Genomic DNA, 16,114 nt, shown 5'->3' with positions numbered 1-16,114 from the left:
TTTGCAACTTCATTATACTCCATTGTTTATATTTCCCTTGGTTTGTTATTATAGCTGAGCCAATTATGAATGCCTGGCTGAGTTTCAAGTGTTCGGGACCAATTATCTCAGCAGGGGGCTGTATAGATGTTTTGGTTGATTGTTTTAAGAGGTTATTAAAGGATTAGCTGTTTTTCGTGTGGTTAGCGAAACAGATGTATGTTTCCTTTTATAAGAGATAACCATTTGAGGGAATTTATATGGGTTTCGTGAATGAGAAGTTTTCAGCATCAAGTGTGTTTGAATGTTGGAGTATTAGCATTAGATTATTAGATTTTTTTTCATGACCATGTGCTCCTGAGGTCCCCCCATAGTGGATACTACATGAGTCGCTAAGCAGGATTTATGGGGGCATGGAGGGTATAGGGGAAGGGAGCATGGACGGGATCTGGGGAATATGGGTGATGTGGACTAGCATGGGGGATATGAGGGAGATGAGATTTTTTTCATTCTTTCAAAGATGTGGGTGTTGCTGGCTGGGCCAGAATTTGTTGCCCATCCTAAAATGCCATTGAGAATGTGGTGGTGAGCCACCTTCTTGAACTGCTGCAGTCCATGTGGTGTAAGTACACCCACAATGCTGCTAGGAAGGGAGTTCCAGGATATTTTTGCAGTACCCAGTGCCTTCAGCCATTTATTGATATCACGTGGAGTGAATCGAATTGGCTGAAGACTGGCATCTGTGATGCTGGGGATCCCCAGAGGAGACTGAGATAGATCATCCACTCGGCACTTCTGGCTGAAGCTTGTTGCAAATGCTTTAGCCTTACCTTTTGCATTGAGGATGTGGATATTTATGGAGCCTTCTCCTCCAGTGAGTTGTTTAATTATCCACCACCATTCAGGACTGGATGTGGCAGTACTGCAGAGCTTAAATTTGACCTGTTGGCTGTGGGATTGCTTAGCTCTGTCTATCACAATTGAATTGAATTGAAGGAAATTAGTATTACTAAAACAATAGTGCTGGAGAAATTAATGGGACCGAAAGCCGATTAATCCCCAGGGCCCGATAATCTACATCACAGGGTACTAAAGGAGGTGGCCATGGAAATAGTGGATGCGTTGGTTGTCATCTTCCAAAATTCTGTAGGTTCTGGGACAGTACCAGCAGATTGGATGGTGCCAAATGTAACCCCATTATTTAAAAAAGGACGGAGGAGAAAACAAGGAATTACAGCCTAACCTCATTAGTAGGGGAATGCTAGAGTCTACTATTAAGGATGTGATAACAGGACACTTAGAAAATATCAACGGGATTAGACAAAGTCAACATGGATTTATGAAAGGGAAATCATGTTTGACAAACCTACTGGAGCTTTTTGAGGATGTAACTAACAGAATAGATAAGGGAGAACCAGTGGGTGTGGTGTATTTGGATTTTCAGAAAGCTTTTGTTAAAGTCCCGCATAAGAGGTTAGTGTGTAAAATTGAAGCACATGGAATTGGGGATAATATATTAGCATGGATTGAGAATTGGTTAGCAGGCAGGAAACTGTAGGAATAAATGGGTCTTTTCGGAGTGGCAGGTGATGACCAGTGGGGTACGACAGGGATTGGTACTTGGGCCCAGCTATTCACAATATATATCAATGATTTGGATGAGGGAACCAAATGTAATATTTCCAATTTTGCTGATGATATGAAACTTGGTGGGAATATGGGAACTTGGTGGAGGAAGGTGTTAAGAGGCTTCAAGGCGATTTAGACAGGTTATGTGAATGGGCAAATACATGGCAGATGCAGTATAACGTGGATAAGTGTGAAGTTATCCACTTTGGTAGGAAAAACAGAATGGCAGAGTATTATTTAAACGGTGATAGATTGGGAAATGTTGATGTACAAAGGGACTTGGGTGTCCTTGTACACCAATCACTGAAAGCAAGCATGCAGGTGCATCAAGCATTTAAGAAGGCAAATGGTATGTTGGCCTTCATTGTGAGGGGACTTGAGTACAGGAGCAAGGATGTCTTACTGCAGCTGTACAGGGCCTTGGTGAGACCACACCTGGAGTATTGTGTGCAGTTTTGGTCTCCTTACCTAAGAAAGGATATACTTGCCATAGTGGGAGTGCAGCGAAGGTTCACCAGACTGATTCCTGGGATGGCAGGATTGTTGAATGAGGAGAGTTTGGGCTAACTAGGCCTGTATTCACTGGCATTTAGAAGAATAAGAGGAGATCTCATTGAAACATATAAAATTCTGACAGGGATGGGTAGACTGGATGCAGGGATGATGTTTCCTCTGGCTGGGGGATCTAGAACAAGTGGTCACAGTCTCAGGATACAGGGTAGACCACTTAGGACTGAGATGAGGAGAAACTTCTTCACTCAGAGGGTGGTGAACCTGTGGAATTCTCTACCACAGAAGGCTGTGGAGGCCAAGTCACTGAATATATTTAAGAAGGAAATAGATTACTGGACTCTAAAGACGTCAAGGGGTATGGGGAGAGAGCGGGAGTATGGGGTTGAGATAGAAGATGATCATATTGAATGGTGGAGCAGGCTCGCAGAGTTGAATGGCCTACTCTTGCTCCTATTTTTCTATGTTTCTATCACTTCCTGCTTTTTGGCACGCAAGTAGCCCTGTGTTATAGCTACACCAGGTTGTCACCTCATTTTTAGGTATGCCTGGTGATGTTCCTGTATTGCCCTCCTGCACTCTTCATTGAGCCCGGGTTGATCCCCTGGCTTGGTGGTAATGGGAGAGTGGAATTTATGTCGGGCCATGTGGTTACAGATTGTGGTTGTGTACAATCCTGCTGCTGCTGAAGAGGGCAGAGGCAGTATTATCATATATGGACCAGGATCCGACCAGAAAGGATCCTCAACTTGTGCTCAATTACCTGATTTTAACTGGGCTGGCAGTGTCACAGTGAGTGGGTTAGGTAAGGGAGAAAATCACTTGAGCAAAGAAGCTCCCTCCTATAATGTAGCCAACATATATTCCTTTACAACTATCACAAAAACAGATTATCTCGTCATTTATCTCACTGCTGTTTGTGGGAGCTTGCTGTGCAAATTGATAGACACAATTCCTTATGCTTCAAGAGTAGATAAAGACTGTAAAGTGCTTCGGGATGTCCTGAGACCATGAAAGTTGCTATGTAAATGCAAGTTGTTTCTTTAGTAGCCACCAGGCTTGGCTGAAACCAGATATAATTCCCATTGTTTTGTCTGGAATCCACGTGTTAAAAAGGTTATCAGTATTGGCTGAGAACTGACCCATGGATTTCAGGTGATCCCCGGAAACAGATTTGTATTTTCTTAGCACTTTTCCTGTCTATAATAACTATCAAATGTGAAGTAGAAACCACAAGGTCAGGCAACAGATATAGAATGGTATAATGTGCAAGCACAGAATGAAGAAGATTGATTACAGAATAAAACACAAGTGTATCAATTGACCTAAGACCATTTGAAGTATATATTAGATTGCAGGCTGAGGCTGCTCTGCAATCAATGTGAAACAAGGCTTGATATATAACATCTGCTATCCATCAGATTGTTTGAATGCATTTCACCAGACATCTTGATACTGTAATAATTTCAAGCTTCCCTCTTAGTTATTTCTTGTACCAAAAACATTGAAACTTCCTGATACCTTAATGCATCCCTTTTCACCTGACACTGGGCAATACAAGACATGTCCTGACGTAACTGGTCTCAGCCAGGGTGAGGTGTGACTGGGGTGTGGAGAGTGGCCTCAGTACCACAGGGAGCTACTGGAAACAATCATAATGCTCCTGTTCCGAGTTGCTGTCAAGTGACTCTTAATGGAATGTACAGGTGTGTGCTGAGGATGGGAATTAGACTCTGGTGTGATGCCTTCCGCTGATGAATAGCTCCCTGACATGCGTTCCACTGTCATATCTCCCTCCTTGTCTGCAAATATATATGAAACTGCCTGTCTGGTCAGGGCATTAAGGTGTAAACCACCTTTTTGAGACATTCCACTGAAGAGACATTAAAAATGCAATACAAAAATAAAAATAAAAACATCTGGAAAAACTCAGCAGGTCTGGCAGCATCTGCGGAGAGGAGCACAGTTAACGTTTCGAGTCCGTATGACTCTTCAACAGAACTAAGTAAAAATAGAAAAGAGGTGAAATATAAGCTGGTTTAAGTGGGGGGTGGGACAGGTAGAGCTGGATAGAGGGCCAGTGATAGGTGGAGATAGCCAAAAGATGTCATAGACAAAAGGACAAAGAGGTGTTGAAGGTGGTGATATTATCTAAGGAATGTGCTAATTAAGGGTAGAAAGCAGGACAAGCAAGGTACAGATAGCCCTAGTGGGAGTGGGGTGGGGTGAAGGGAAGGGATCGAAATAGGCTAAAAGGTAGAGATAAAACAATGGATGGAAGTACATTAAAAATAATGGAAATAGGTGGGAAAAGAAAAATCTACATAAATTATTGGGGGAAAAAAAGGGGGGGATCGGAAAGGGGGTGGGGATGGAGGAGAGAGTTCATGATCTAAAATTGTTGAACTCAATATTCAGTCCGGAAAGCTGTAAAGTGCCTAGTCGGAAGATGAGGTGCTGTTCCTCCAGTTTGCGTTGAGCTTCACTGGAACATTGCAGCAGGCCAAGGACGGACATGTGGGCATGAGAGCAGGGTGGAGTGTTGAAATGGCAAGCAACAGGGAGGTCTGGGTCATGCTTGCGGACAGACCAAAGGTGTTCCGCAAAGCGGTCACCTAGTCTGCATTTGGTCTCTCCAATGTAGAGGAAACCGCATTGGGAGCAGCGAATGCAGTAGACTAAATTGAGGGAAGTGCAAGTGAAATGCTGCTTCACTTGAAAGGAGTGTTTGGGCCCTTGGATGGTGAGGAGAGGGGAAGTAAACCTTCTGCGGTTGCATGGGAAGGTGCCGTGGGAGGCGTTTGATGTGTAGGGGGTGATGGAGGAGTGGACCAGGGTGTCCCGGAGGGAACAATCCCTGCGGAATGCCGCTAGGGGGGGGGTGAAGGGAAGATGTGTTTGGTGGTGGCATCATGCTGGAGTTGGCGGAAATGGCAGAGGATGATCCTTTGAATGCAGAGGCTGGTGGGGTGATAAGTGAGGACAAGGGGGACCTTATCATGGTTCTGGGAGGGAGAAGAAGGTGCGAGGGCGGATGCGCAGGAGATGGGCCGGACACGGTTGAGGGCCCTGTCAAACACCATGGGTGGAAAACCTCGGTTAAGGAAGAAGGAAGACATGTCAGAGGAACTGTTTTTGAAAGTGGCATCATCAGAACAGATGCGACGGAGGCGAAGGAACTGAGAGAATGGGATGGAGTCCTTACAGGAGGCGGGGTGTGAGGAGCTGTAGTCGAGGTAGCTGTGGGAGTCGGTAGGCTTGTAATGGATATTGATGGACAGTCTATCACCAGAAATTGAGACATAGAGTTTAAGGAAGGGAAGGGAAGTGTCAGAGATGGACCATGTGAAAATGATGGAGGGATGGAAATTGGAAGCAAACTTAACAAACTTTTCCGGGTCCAGATGAGAGCATGAAGCAGCGCCGAAATAATCATCGATGTACCGGAGAAAGAGTTGTGGGAGGGGGCCGGAGTAGGACTGGAACAAGGAATGTTCCACATACCCCACAAAGAGACAGGCATAACTGGGGCCCATGCGGGTACCCATAGCCACACCTTTTATTTGGAGTAAGTGAGAGGAGTTTAAGGAGAAATCGTTTAGTGAAAGAACAAGTTCAGCCAGACGGAGGAGAGTGGTGGTGGATGGGGATTGTTCGGGCCTCTGTTCGAGGTAAAATGCAATAATTCTCTCCTGTGGAGTTAACAGCTAATGTCTAAAAGTCTACAGAAAGTGATGTACAATGACCATACAGACTTTGTGTCTGCAGATTGAAATTCCACAAAATGGATGTGAAGGAAAACTATTCAATCACACTTAAATGCAAATAGATGAGATTAAAACCCCATTGCGTGTCAATGCTAAAATCATCAGCGACCATCTGTGTGGACAATGGGAAACTGATTCTATGGTCACCTGATTGAGACCAGCTTGGAATAAGAAACACTTGTTTAACACACATATGGAGAGCACCAAGTGTCAATCAGTCTGGGAGACAAAGAGACTCAAAGGGAGGAGATCCCACCCACCCTGCCTAGAAATCCACTAACACAGTCCACTCCTGGTGGTTGCATCATCCTGCATATCAAACCATCAGAGACAGAGACAAAACAAGGATTGTCCTGAATAATTATCTTGACAGCTTGCATTTATATAGCCCTTTTAATGTAGTAAAACATCTCATATGTTTCACAGAAAAATAATCAAACAGTAATTGACACAGAGCCAAAGGAACGGTAACTAAAAGCTTCGGTCAAAGAAGGCTTTAAAATAGAAAAGAGGGGTGTGTGAGGCAAAGGTTGAGAGAAGGAATTCCAGACCTTAGGGTCTAAATGGAGAAAGACACAGCTATCAATGGTGGAACAAAGCGAATAGGGCAAGAAGTGAAGGAACAAACATCTCAGAGGGTTGAAGCAGGAGTCAGAGTGGCCCAAGACAAAAAGGTCTGAAATGTTTTTGTGGCAAGGAATCGTGTAATCATGGTACTTTTTACAATCTGTAGCAAAATCCAAATGTTTCCAGAACACTTCAAACAGATGGAATTTTTAGACTTCAAAGTAGTTTTCCCTTTGTTTATCTTCCATTACCATCAAGACTGGACCAATGCATTTGTATCAAATCACCAAAGTGACCTCAGCATTTCAGCATTCACTGCAGTTCATGCATGTAATACAGGACGAGGTCCACACTAGCAACAGAACGTGACCTTGCTGGGTTACATACATGAGAAGTGAAGCAAAGGACTATGGCGATGCTTAACAAACTAGTTTCCAACGTGACTCCATTTTAACTCCCCACCATCTTCTCAAGGATAATTGTGGATGGATCCAACAAATGCTGACCTAGCCAGTGATGCCCACATTCAATGAACGAATATATATAAAAAAAAACTCTTGAAAATGAACATGACCCCAAACACCAGCAAGAACTAAACAGCAATTAAACAACATAGTAACATTCAGTGCATTATTATTAAAGTTCACATATTATACATCAACATAGAAATATGAAGATCTGTGTCTTGGTAAAATGTTATATTTGATGTACTTATCTTGGCTTCGGCCAAACTCTCCATATTCCATGGTGACAGAAGACTCAACTGAAGTCCCTCTTCCCCCCACACCCACACATTGCAATCAGCTCATTTCCCCTACCCTGCCTATCCGTGATTGGAGAAGTGACTCTGGCTTTCCTGTGCTTGCTGCTCCTCCAATCACAGCTCTGCAGTCACTTCCCGCTTTCACTAATTGACAGAGTTGTGATTTTTTTTAACCCTGTATCAGCCCTGAGGGTTGGAACATATATTTAAAATGGTGGATTTATGAAATACCAGTGTCGGAAACTCGCCAAACGGTGAAGATTTCTCATCCCTGGTTGCAAGCAGTGTTCCCTCTAATTTTCCTGGGTCGTATGCAGCCTGAATATTGCACTGCACGGTCCTTTTAAGATTGCTGCGCAGTCAAGCATGTTAAAGGAATCATTGCTTGTGTGTAGACTGTTAGTTGCAGTATGGTACATTTAAGATTGCTACACAGTCACCCTCCCTTGCATTGGTTTCAGGGCTGGATGAGATTACAGAAGTAAGGTGGGACAAGGCCAGGGAGGGGTAAGACCATGAAGAGATTTGAAAACAAGGATGAATGTTAAATTCAAGATGCTGCCAGACTTGGAGCTAATGTAGGTCAGTGAGCACTGGAAGAATGGTGCACAGGACTTCAGGGAAGTTAGGGCACAGGGAAGCAGAATTTCAGACGCGTTCCTGTCTACAGTGGATATATGGTGGGAGGCCGGTCAGGGGGGCACAGGGCAGCCGAGTCCAGTGTGACAAAGGTACGAGCTTCCAGAAGCAGACTTACAGCCACAGGCCTACTGTGAGACGTTTGAGAGAACTAAAATATTCTTAAAAACTGTTGCCCTAAAATATTGATGCATTGAGAGTTTGCACTGTTATTTTGTAATTAAAAGAACATTTGATATGAGAGAAGCAAGACAAAAATGTAAATGTAAGCTACTAAAACTATAGGTTTTTTTTTCAATGCTATCAATTTCATTAAATGACAACTAAATGCTATGATTTTTTAAAGGTTCGTTTACCTCCTTTAGCATGTTGAGGCAATAATCTTAAAGTTAGTTGCAGCACCGTATGGTTAACATGGCAGCAGTTTTTGAAGACATTGACACTGACCCAAACAGGTGCCTTTCATTGCTACCTCTGCAGGCAGTAAGGCTGTGACAACTACATAAACAACAGAGCCACTTCTTATCACTTTGTCTTCCCCAGTGGCTAGGCAAAGTCAGTGACTAGTCCAACAATAAGGCACAATCAGGAAACTGAGCTAGAAATCTTCTTGAAATTGCACTGATTAGATTTTACTTCAAATTTTCCTTAAAATGAATTTGCCTAATGACAAATGTAAAATCTTCCACAAATCAGCACAAAATGTTCCTTTTGTTTTCCTTTACTAAAAAAGTGTTCCCTGGCCCTGGTGTGTTTGAGAGTGATAACCTGGTTCAGTTTTATTAATAAAGCCGGAAATGACCAAAAATAAGCTTTTGAATTAAGGGTGACCTTGCGTATGAGCAATCATTTAAAATCACCGGAATTATTCAAAAACTATACAGAACCATTTAATAGTTTCATCAATGTACATATCAGTCTCTTAGTAAATTTAGGGGAGGCGATGGCGTAGTGGTATTGTCGCTGGGCTAGTAATCCAGACCCGCGTTTTAATCCCACCACAACAGATGGTGGAATTTAATTGGAGATTTTTATTGAATTCAAAGTCTAATGATGACCATGAAACCACTGTCGATTGTTGTAAAAACTCATCTGGGTTCACTAATGCCCTTTAGTGAATGTCCTTGCCTGGCCTGACTCCAGATTCACCCTCTTAACTGTCCTCTGAAATGGCTTAGCAATGCAATCAGTTGTGTCAAACCGCTACAAACTGTTAAAAAAGGAATGAAACTGGACGGACCACCCGGCATCAACTTAGGCACCAAAAACAACAACTGCTATTGAAGGCCTGTGAACCCTGCAAAGTCCTCTTTACTAACACCTGGGGGCTAGCGGCCAAATTGGGACAGCTGTCTCACAGACTAGGCAAACAGCAGCCTGACATATGATTCCATGAGGATGACTATCTTACAGATCATGTCCCACACACCACCATAATAACCATCCCTGGGTATGTCCAGTCCCACCGGCAGGACACACCCAGCAGAGGCGGCAGCACAGTGTTATACAGTCGGGAGGGAGTTGCCCTGGGAGTCCTCAACATCGACTCCGGACTCCATGAAGTCTCATGACATCAGGTCAAACATGGGCAAGGAAACCTCCTGCTGATTACTACGTATTGCCCTCCCTCAGCTGATGAATCAGTGCTCCTCCATGTCGAATACCACTTGGAGGGAGCACTGAGGGTGGGGGACTTCAATGTCCATCACCAAGAGTGGCTCAGTAGCACCACTACTGACTGAGCTGGCTGAGTCCTAAAGGACGTAGCTGCTAGACTGGGTCTGCCGCAGGTGGTGAGGGAACCAACAAGAGGGAAAAACATACTTGACCTCATCCTCACCAACCTGCCTGCCGCAGATGCATCTGTCCATGACAGTATCGGTAGGAGTGACCACCGCACAGTTGTTGTGGAGACGAAGTCCCGCCTTCACATTGAGGATATCCTCCATCGTGTTGTGTGGCACTACTACTGTGATAAATGGGATAGATTTGAACAGATCTAGCAAATCAAGACTGGGCATCCATGAGGCGCTGTGGGACATCAGCAGCAGCAGAATTGTACTCGAACACAACCTGTACCCTCATGGTCTGGCATATCCCCCACTCTACCATTACCATCAAGCCAGGGGATCAACCCTGGTTCAATGAAGAGTGCAGGAGGGCATGCCAGGAGCAGCACCAGGCATACCTAAAAATGGGGTGTCAACCTGGTGAAGCTTTAACACATGACGACTTGCATGTCAAACAGCATAAGCAGCAGGTGATAGACAGAGCTAAGCGATCCCACAACCAATGGATTAGATCCAAGCTTTGGAGTCCTGCCACATCCAGTTGTGAATGGCAGTGGATAAATAAACAACTCACTGGAGGAGGAGGTACCACAAATATCCCCATCTTCAATGATGGAGGAGCCCAGCACATCAGTGCAAAAGATAAGGCTGAAGCATTTGCACCAATCTTCAGCCAGAAGTGCTGAGTGGATGATCCATCTCAGCCTCCTCTGGAGGTCCCCAGTATCATAGATGTCAATCTTCAACCAATTCGATTCACTCCATGTGATATCAAGAAACGGCTGAAGGCACTGGATACTGCAAAGGCTGTGAGCCCTGACAATATTCCGGCAATAGTACTTGTGCTCCAAAACTTGCCGTGCCCCTAGCCAAACTGTTCCAGTACAGCTACAACACTGGCATCTACCCGGCTATGTGGACAATTGCCCAGGTATGTCCTGTACACAAAAAGCAGGACAAATCCAACCCATCAGTCTTCTCTCGATCATCAGTAAAGTATTGGACGGGGTCATCAACAGTGCTACCAAGCTGTACTTGCTTAGCAATAACCTGTTCACTGACGCCCAGTTTGGGTTCTGCCAGTGCCACTCAGCTCCTTACCTCATTACAGCCTTGGTTTAAACATGGACAAAAGAGCTAAACCCCAGAGGTGAGGTGAGAGTGACTGCCCTTGACATCAAGGCCACATTTGACCGAGTGTGGCATCAAGGAGCCCTAACAAAACTGGAGTCAATGGGAATGAGGGGGTAAAATCTACACTGGTTGGAGTCATACCTAGCACAAAGGAAGATGGTTGTGGTTGTTGGAGGTCAGTCATCTCAGCTCCAGGACATCACTGCAGGAGTTCTTCAGGATAGTGTCACTGGCCCAACCATCTTCAGCTGCTTCATCAATGACCTTCCTTCCATCATAAGGTCAGAAGTGGGGATGTTTGCTGATGATTGCACAATGTTCAGCACCATTTGCAACTCCTCAGATACTGAAGCAGTCCATGTCCCAATGCAGCAAGACGTGGGCAATATCCAGGCTTGGGCTGACAAGTGGCAATTAACAGTGGTGCCACACAAGTGCCAGGCAATGACCATCTCCAACAAGAGAGAATCTAACCATCGCCCCTTGATGTTCAATGGCATTACCATCACTGAATCCCCCACTATTAACATTCTGGGGGGGGGGGGTTACCACTGAACTGGACTCGCCATATAAATACTGTGGCTATAAGAGGTTAGAGGTTAGGAGTCCTGCAGTGAGTAACTCACCTCCTGACTTTCCAAAATTTGTCCACCATCTACAAGGCACAAGTCAGGAGTGTGATGGAATACTCCCCACTTGCCTGGATGAGTGCGGCTCCTACAACACTCAAGAAACTTGATACCATCCAGGACAAAGCAGCCCGCTTGGTTGGCACCCCATCCACAAACATTCACTCCCTCCACCACCGACGCACAGTAGCAGCAGTGTGTACCATCAACAAGATGCACTGCAGGAATTCACCAGGGCTCCTTTGACGGCACCTTCCAAACCCATGACCACTATCATCTAGAATGACAAGGGCAGCAGATAGATGGGAACACCACCACCTGGAAGTTCTCCTCCAAGTCACTCACCATCCTGACTTGGAAATATATCGCCATTCCTTCACTGTCGCTGGATCAAAATCCCAGAACTCCCTTCCTAACAGCACTGTGGGTGTACCACATCGCATGGACTGCAGTGGTTCAATAAGGCAGCTCACCACCACCTTCTCAAGGGCAATTAGGGATGGGCAATAAATGCTGGCCCAGCCAGCGAAACCCACATCCTGTAAATGAATAAAAAAACTTAATATTTAGATTTTTTTTTTGTTTGGTATGAAAAACTTTTGAAAACACACTGTGTGCCGATGAGTGTAATTTGAAGGGAGTTAACATTTCAGGTTGCTGACCTTTCATCGAGACCCTCATGTTCTGTAGAAAGGTCATTGACCCGAAATATTGACTCAGTTTCTCTCTCCACAGCTGCTTCCAGGCCTAATGAGTATTTCCAGCATTTTCTTTTTACTTCAGGTTTCCAGCATCTGCAGTGTTTTGCTTTTGTAAACAAACAGAAACTTGACCCCCCCATGTCTTTTAGACTGCATGTTCAGAATATTACTCAAAGCAGTTGTTTGCTGTTCAGCTGCAGTGCAAATGAGGAATCTTGTGCAAGCATCGAAGATAAAAGGTATCACAGAACCAATTCTTTAGAGAAGGACTTCTAGAGAATGTGAACACATCACAATACACCTAAGAGACTCATTTTGTTTTCAAATAGGATTTGCCGTGAATCTGAAAGTTATTCTATCACATCCTAAAGCTGTCTTCAAACGGGGTGGATCACAACCAGGAATGCAGGAATCAGACTTTCTGAAACAAATTACAACTGTCCAAGAGCTTGAGCCAAAAGCTGCTAACTGCACTAAGGTATGACCCAGCTCTTAACATCAGTCTGGTATTGTCACCCTCCACACAATGGCAGGGTCAGCACTAAGGTGTAAGTGTAAGGGATCTTTGCTGTTGGAAGGCACTTGAACTGGTAGAGGGTGGTGGGAGCAGCGAAAGACACTTAGCGTCTGTGATGAAAAATGTTGTTTGTGGTACAGATAGACATTTTCTACCAGTAATATTTGCCATTGAACCCATCTTCTTAGTCAAATATATGCATGGGCTGATGAACTAAGTACTTTTGCTATTTCTGGCCTTTGTGTATATTCTCCTAATATTGAACTTCAACGCACTCAACCACATTATCTAAAAGTCCCAAATGCAATTTTGAACTGTCTGCACACAAGCACAACATTTGTGCAGGTGTAGTTGCTTTATAGTCACGCTCATGATTTGCAAGTAACTGCCACTACACAAATCTTTCACACAAACAATTTTAAGTTGCTGCTGGATCTAACCAGTGATGTTAAAGAGGGGAAGCTTCTATAGCTAAGGAATCAGTTCCTTTAGGTCATAGGCACTGTTACATGCAAAGACTGGGGTAAATGGCATCAGGGGAAATCCAGGATTTTAAGCAGGAGCTACAAGTATCAATCCATGTTAGCAACATGAAGTGATATGGTTTTGAGAACAGTTGCAGAATGTAAAGATCTTTCAGAGCTGAGTAGACTGAAATGGGTTTTGGATGGAAAATTATGTGGAATTTTTATACAGGATCTGGATGGGCTGAATTCCAAGAAATTTCCTAACACATTTACCTAAAATTGCCCTTCTCATCATCCCTAATTGATCTCAAAATGAAGGGAATGTTGTGAATTAATTTACAACTAACAGTGTGATAAACTTCTATTGAACTGGAAAGATGACAGCCATTTTCTCTTGAGAAAATCCTGGGAGTGATGACTTGCTTTACTGAGAAGCTATATCATCTTCCAACCTTTTAAAATTAGATTGTGAATATTTATATGATTAATTATGCAATGCAAAGTAAAATGGGTTCGGCCACCCCCTATCACACTGTAACAAAAGCAATGATACTGGAGAAGGGGACATCAGGTACTTAATGCAACAGAAATTTATAATCTAAAGGAAAAAAGCTTCATTTAAATAGCAACTTTCCACCAGCACCAGCCATCTCAAAGTGCTTTACAGCCAACAAAGCACTCATTGAAGTGTAGTCATTGGTGTAATGCAGGAAAGACGGTAGCCAATTTGTACACAGCAAACTCCCACAAATAGCAATGTCATAATGATCAGTTAACCCATCTTTGTTATGTTTGTTGAGGGACAAATATTGGCCAGAACAAAGAATATCTCCCCTGCTGTTCTTCAAAACAGTGCCATGGAACCCTTTACATCCACCTAAGGGCAGACAGTGCCTGGATTTAACAGAATCACAAAAGTTTAACAGCACAGAAAGAGGCTATTCGGTCCACCGTTTCTGTACCATCTCTCCAAATGAGCATTATGACCTAGTGCCATTGCCCTGCCCTTTCCCTGCACATTATTTCTATTCAAATAATCATCTAATGCCCTCTTGAATGTCTCGATTGAACCTACCTCCACCACACTTCCAGATAGTGCATTCCAGACGTGAACCACTCGTTGTATGAAAACGTTTTTTCTCACGCCACATTTGCTTCTTTTGCAAGTCACTTTAAATCTGTGCTGTCTCATTCTTGATCCTTTTACGAGCAGGAACAGCTTCTCCCTATCTACTCAGTCCAGCCCCCTCATGATTTTGAACATCTCTATCAAATCTCCTCTTAGCCTTCTCTCCAAGGAGAACAGTCCCAGCCTCTCCAATCTATCCTCATAGCTGAAGTTTCTCATTCCTGGAACCATTCTTGTAAACCTCTTCTGCACTCTCCCCAACATGTTCACATCTTTTCTATAATGTGGCACCCAGAAATGTGCACAATACTTCCACTGAAGTCTAACAAGTGTCTTATATAAATTCAGCATAACCTCCCTGCTCTTGTACTCTATGCCCCTATTGATAAAGCCCAGGATACTATATGTTTTATTAACTGCTCTCTCCACCTGTCCTGCCACCATTGATGATCTATGCACACGTACACCCAAGTCTTTATGCTCCTGCAGCCCCTTCAAAATTTCACCCCTTTTTTATATTGTCTGTACATGTTCTTCCTACCAAAATACATCACCTCACACTTCTCTGCATTGAACTTCATCTGGCACCAATCTGCCCACTCCACCAACTTGTCTATGCCCTCTTGAAGTTCCACACCATCCCCTCACAGTTCACAACATTCCCAAGCTTTGTATCATCTGCAATCTTTGAAATTGTCCCCTGCACACCAAGATCTGGATCATTAATATAGATCAGGAAAGGCAAGGGTCCCAATACCAAACCCTGGGGAACTCCTCTACAAACCTTCCTCCAGCCTGAAAAATATCCATTGACCATTACTCTCTGCTTCCTATTTTTCAGCCAATTTTGTATCCACATTGCTACTGTCCCTTTTATTTCATGAGCAATAGTTTCACAAGTCTGTTGTGTGGCACTGTGTCAAATGCCTTTTGAAAGTCCATGTACACCACATCAACAGCATTACCCTCAGCAATCTTTTCTGTTACCTCTTCAAAAAACTCCAAGTTAGTTAAACACGATTTCCCCTTTAGAAATCCATGTTGGATCTTCCGTATCAATCCATATTTTTCCATGTGACTACTAATTCTATCCCGAATAATTGTTTCTAGGATCTTTGCCAACCACTGAAGTTAAACTGACTGGTCTGTAATTGCTGGGCTTATCCTTACAGCCTTTTTTGAATAAGGGCGTAATGTTTGCAATTCTTCAGTCCTCTTGGCACCTCCTGAGTCTAGGGAAGACTGAAAGATTATGGCCAGTGCCCTTGCAATTTCCACTCACTTCCTTCAATATCCTTGGATGCATCTCATCCAGTCCCGGTGCCTTGTCAACTTTAAGTACCGACAGTCTATCCAATGCTTCGTTCTTGCCAATTTTGAACCCTACCAGTGACAGAGTTTCCTCGTCTGTCACCATGGCCAGGGTAGCATCTACCTCCTTGGTAAAGACAAATGCAAAGCATTCATTTGATACCTCAGCCATGTGTAAATTCCCTTTTAGGTCCCTAATTGGCCCTACTCCTCCTCTTGCCACCGTTTTACTATTTGTATGTCCATAGAAGACTTTGAGATTCCCCTTTATGTTGGTTGCCAGTCTTTTTTCATAATCCCTTCTTGCTTCTCTAATATGCTTTTTCACCTTCCCTCTGAACCTTCTGCATTCCTCTTGGCTCTCAATCGTTTTTTCTACCTGACACCTGTCACAAGCACACTTTTTTTCTTTATCTTAATTTTTCATCCAGGGAGCTCTGGATTTGTTTGCCCTACTTTTCTCTTTCGATGGAATATACCTTGACTGTGCTCAAACCAATTCTTTTTTGAAGGTAGTCCATTGTTCAGCTACAGTTTTTCCTGCTAATCTTTTGTTCCAGTCTATCTGGCCCAGCTCCGTTC

At 43.8% G+C, this 16,114-nt stretch overlaps 1 protein-coding gene across 1 annotated transcript in view; it reads left to right on the top strand.

Annotated features, from left to right (window-relative positions):
- Positions 1 to 16,114, top strand: part of b3gat2 (beta-1,3-glucuronyltransferase 2 (glucuronosyltransferase S)) — a 194,926-nt gene that overhangs the window by 177,051 nt on the left and 1,761 nt on the right. Inside the window, exon 3 of the mRNA XM_078541861.1 lies at positions 12,438 to 12,586. Within this exon, the coding sequence (XP_078397987.1) occupies positions 12,438 to 12,586 (149 nt within the window). The remainder of the gene's footprint in view (positions 1 to 12,437; positions 12,587 to 16,114) is intronic.

The sequence above is a fragment of the Cetorhinus maximus genome, chromosome 5 (assembly GCF_964194155.1).
Source record: "Cetorhinus maximus chromosome 5, sCetMax3.hap1.1, whole genome shotgun sequence".
In the NCBI taxonomy this organism is placed as follows: Eukaryota; Metazoa; Chordata; class Chondrichthyes; order Lamniformes; family Cetorhinidae; genus Cetorhinus; species Cetorhinus maximus.
Note: the sequence above shows the minus strand (reverse complement) of the source record. Positions and strands in the feature narration are given on the sequence as shown.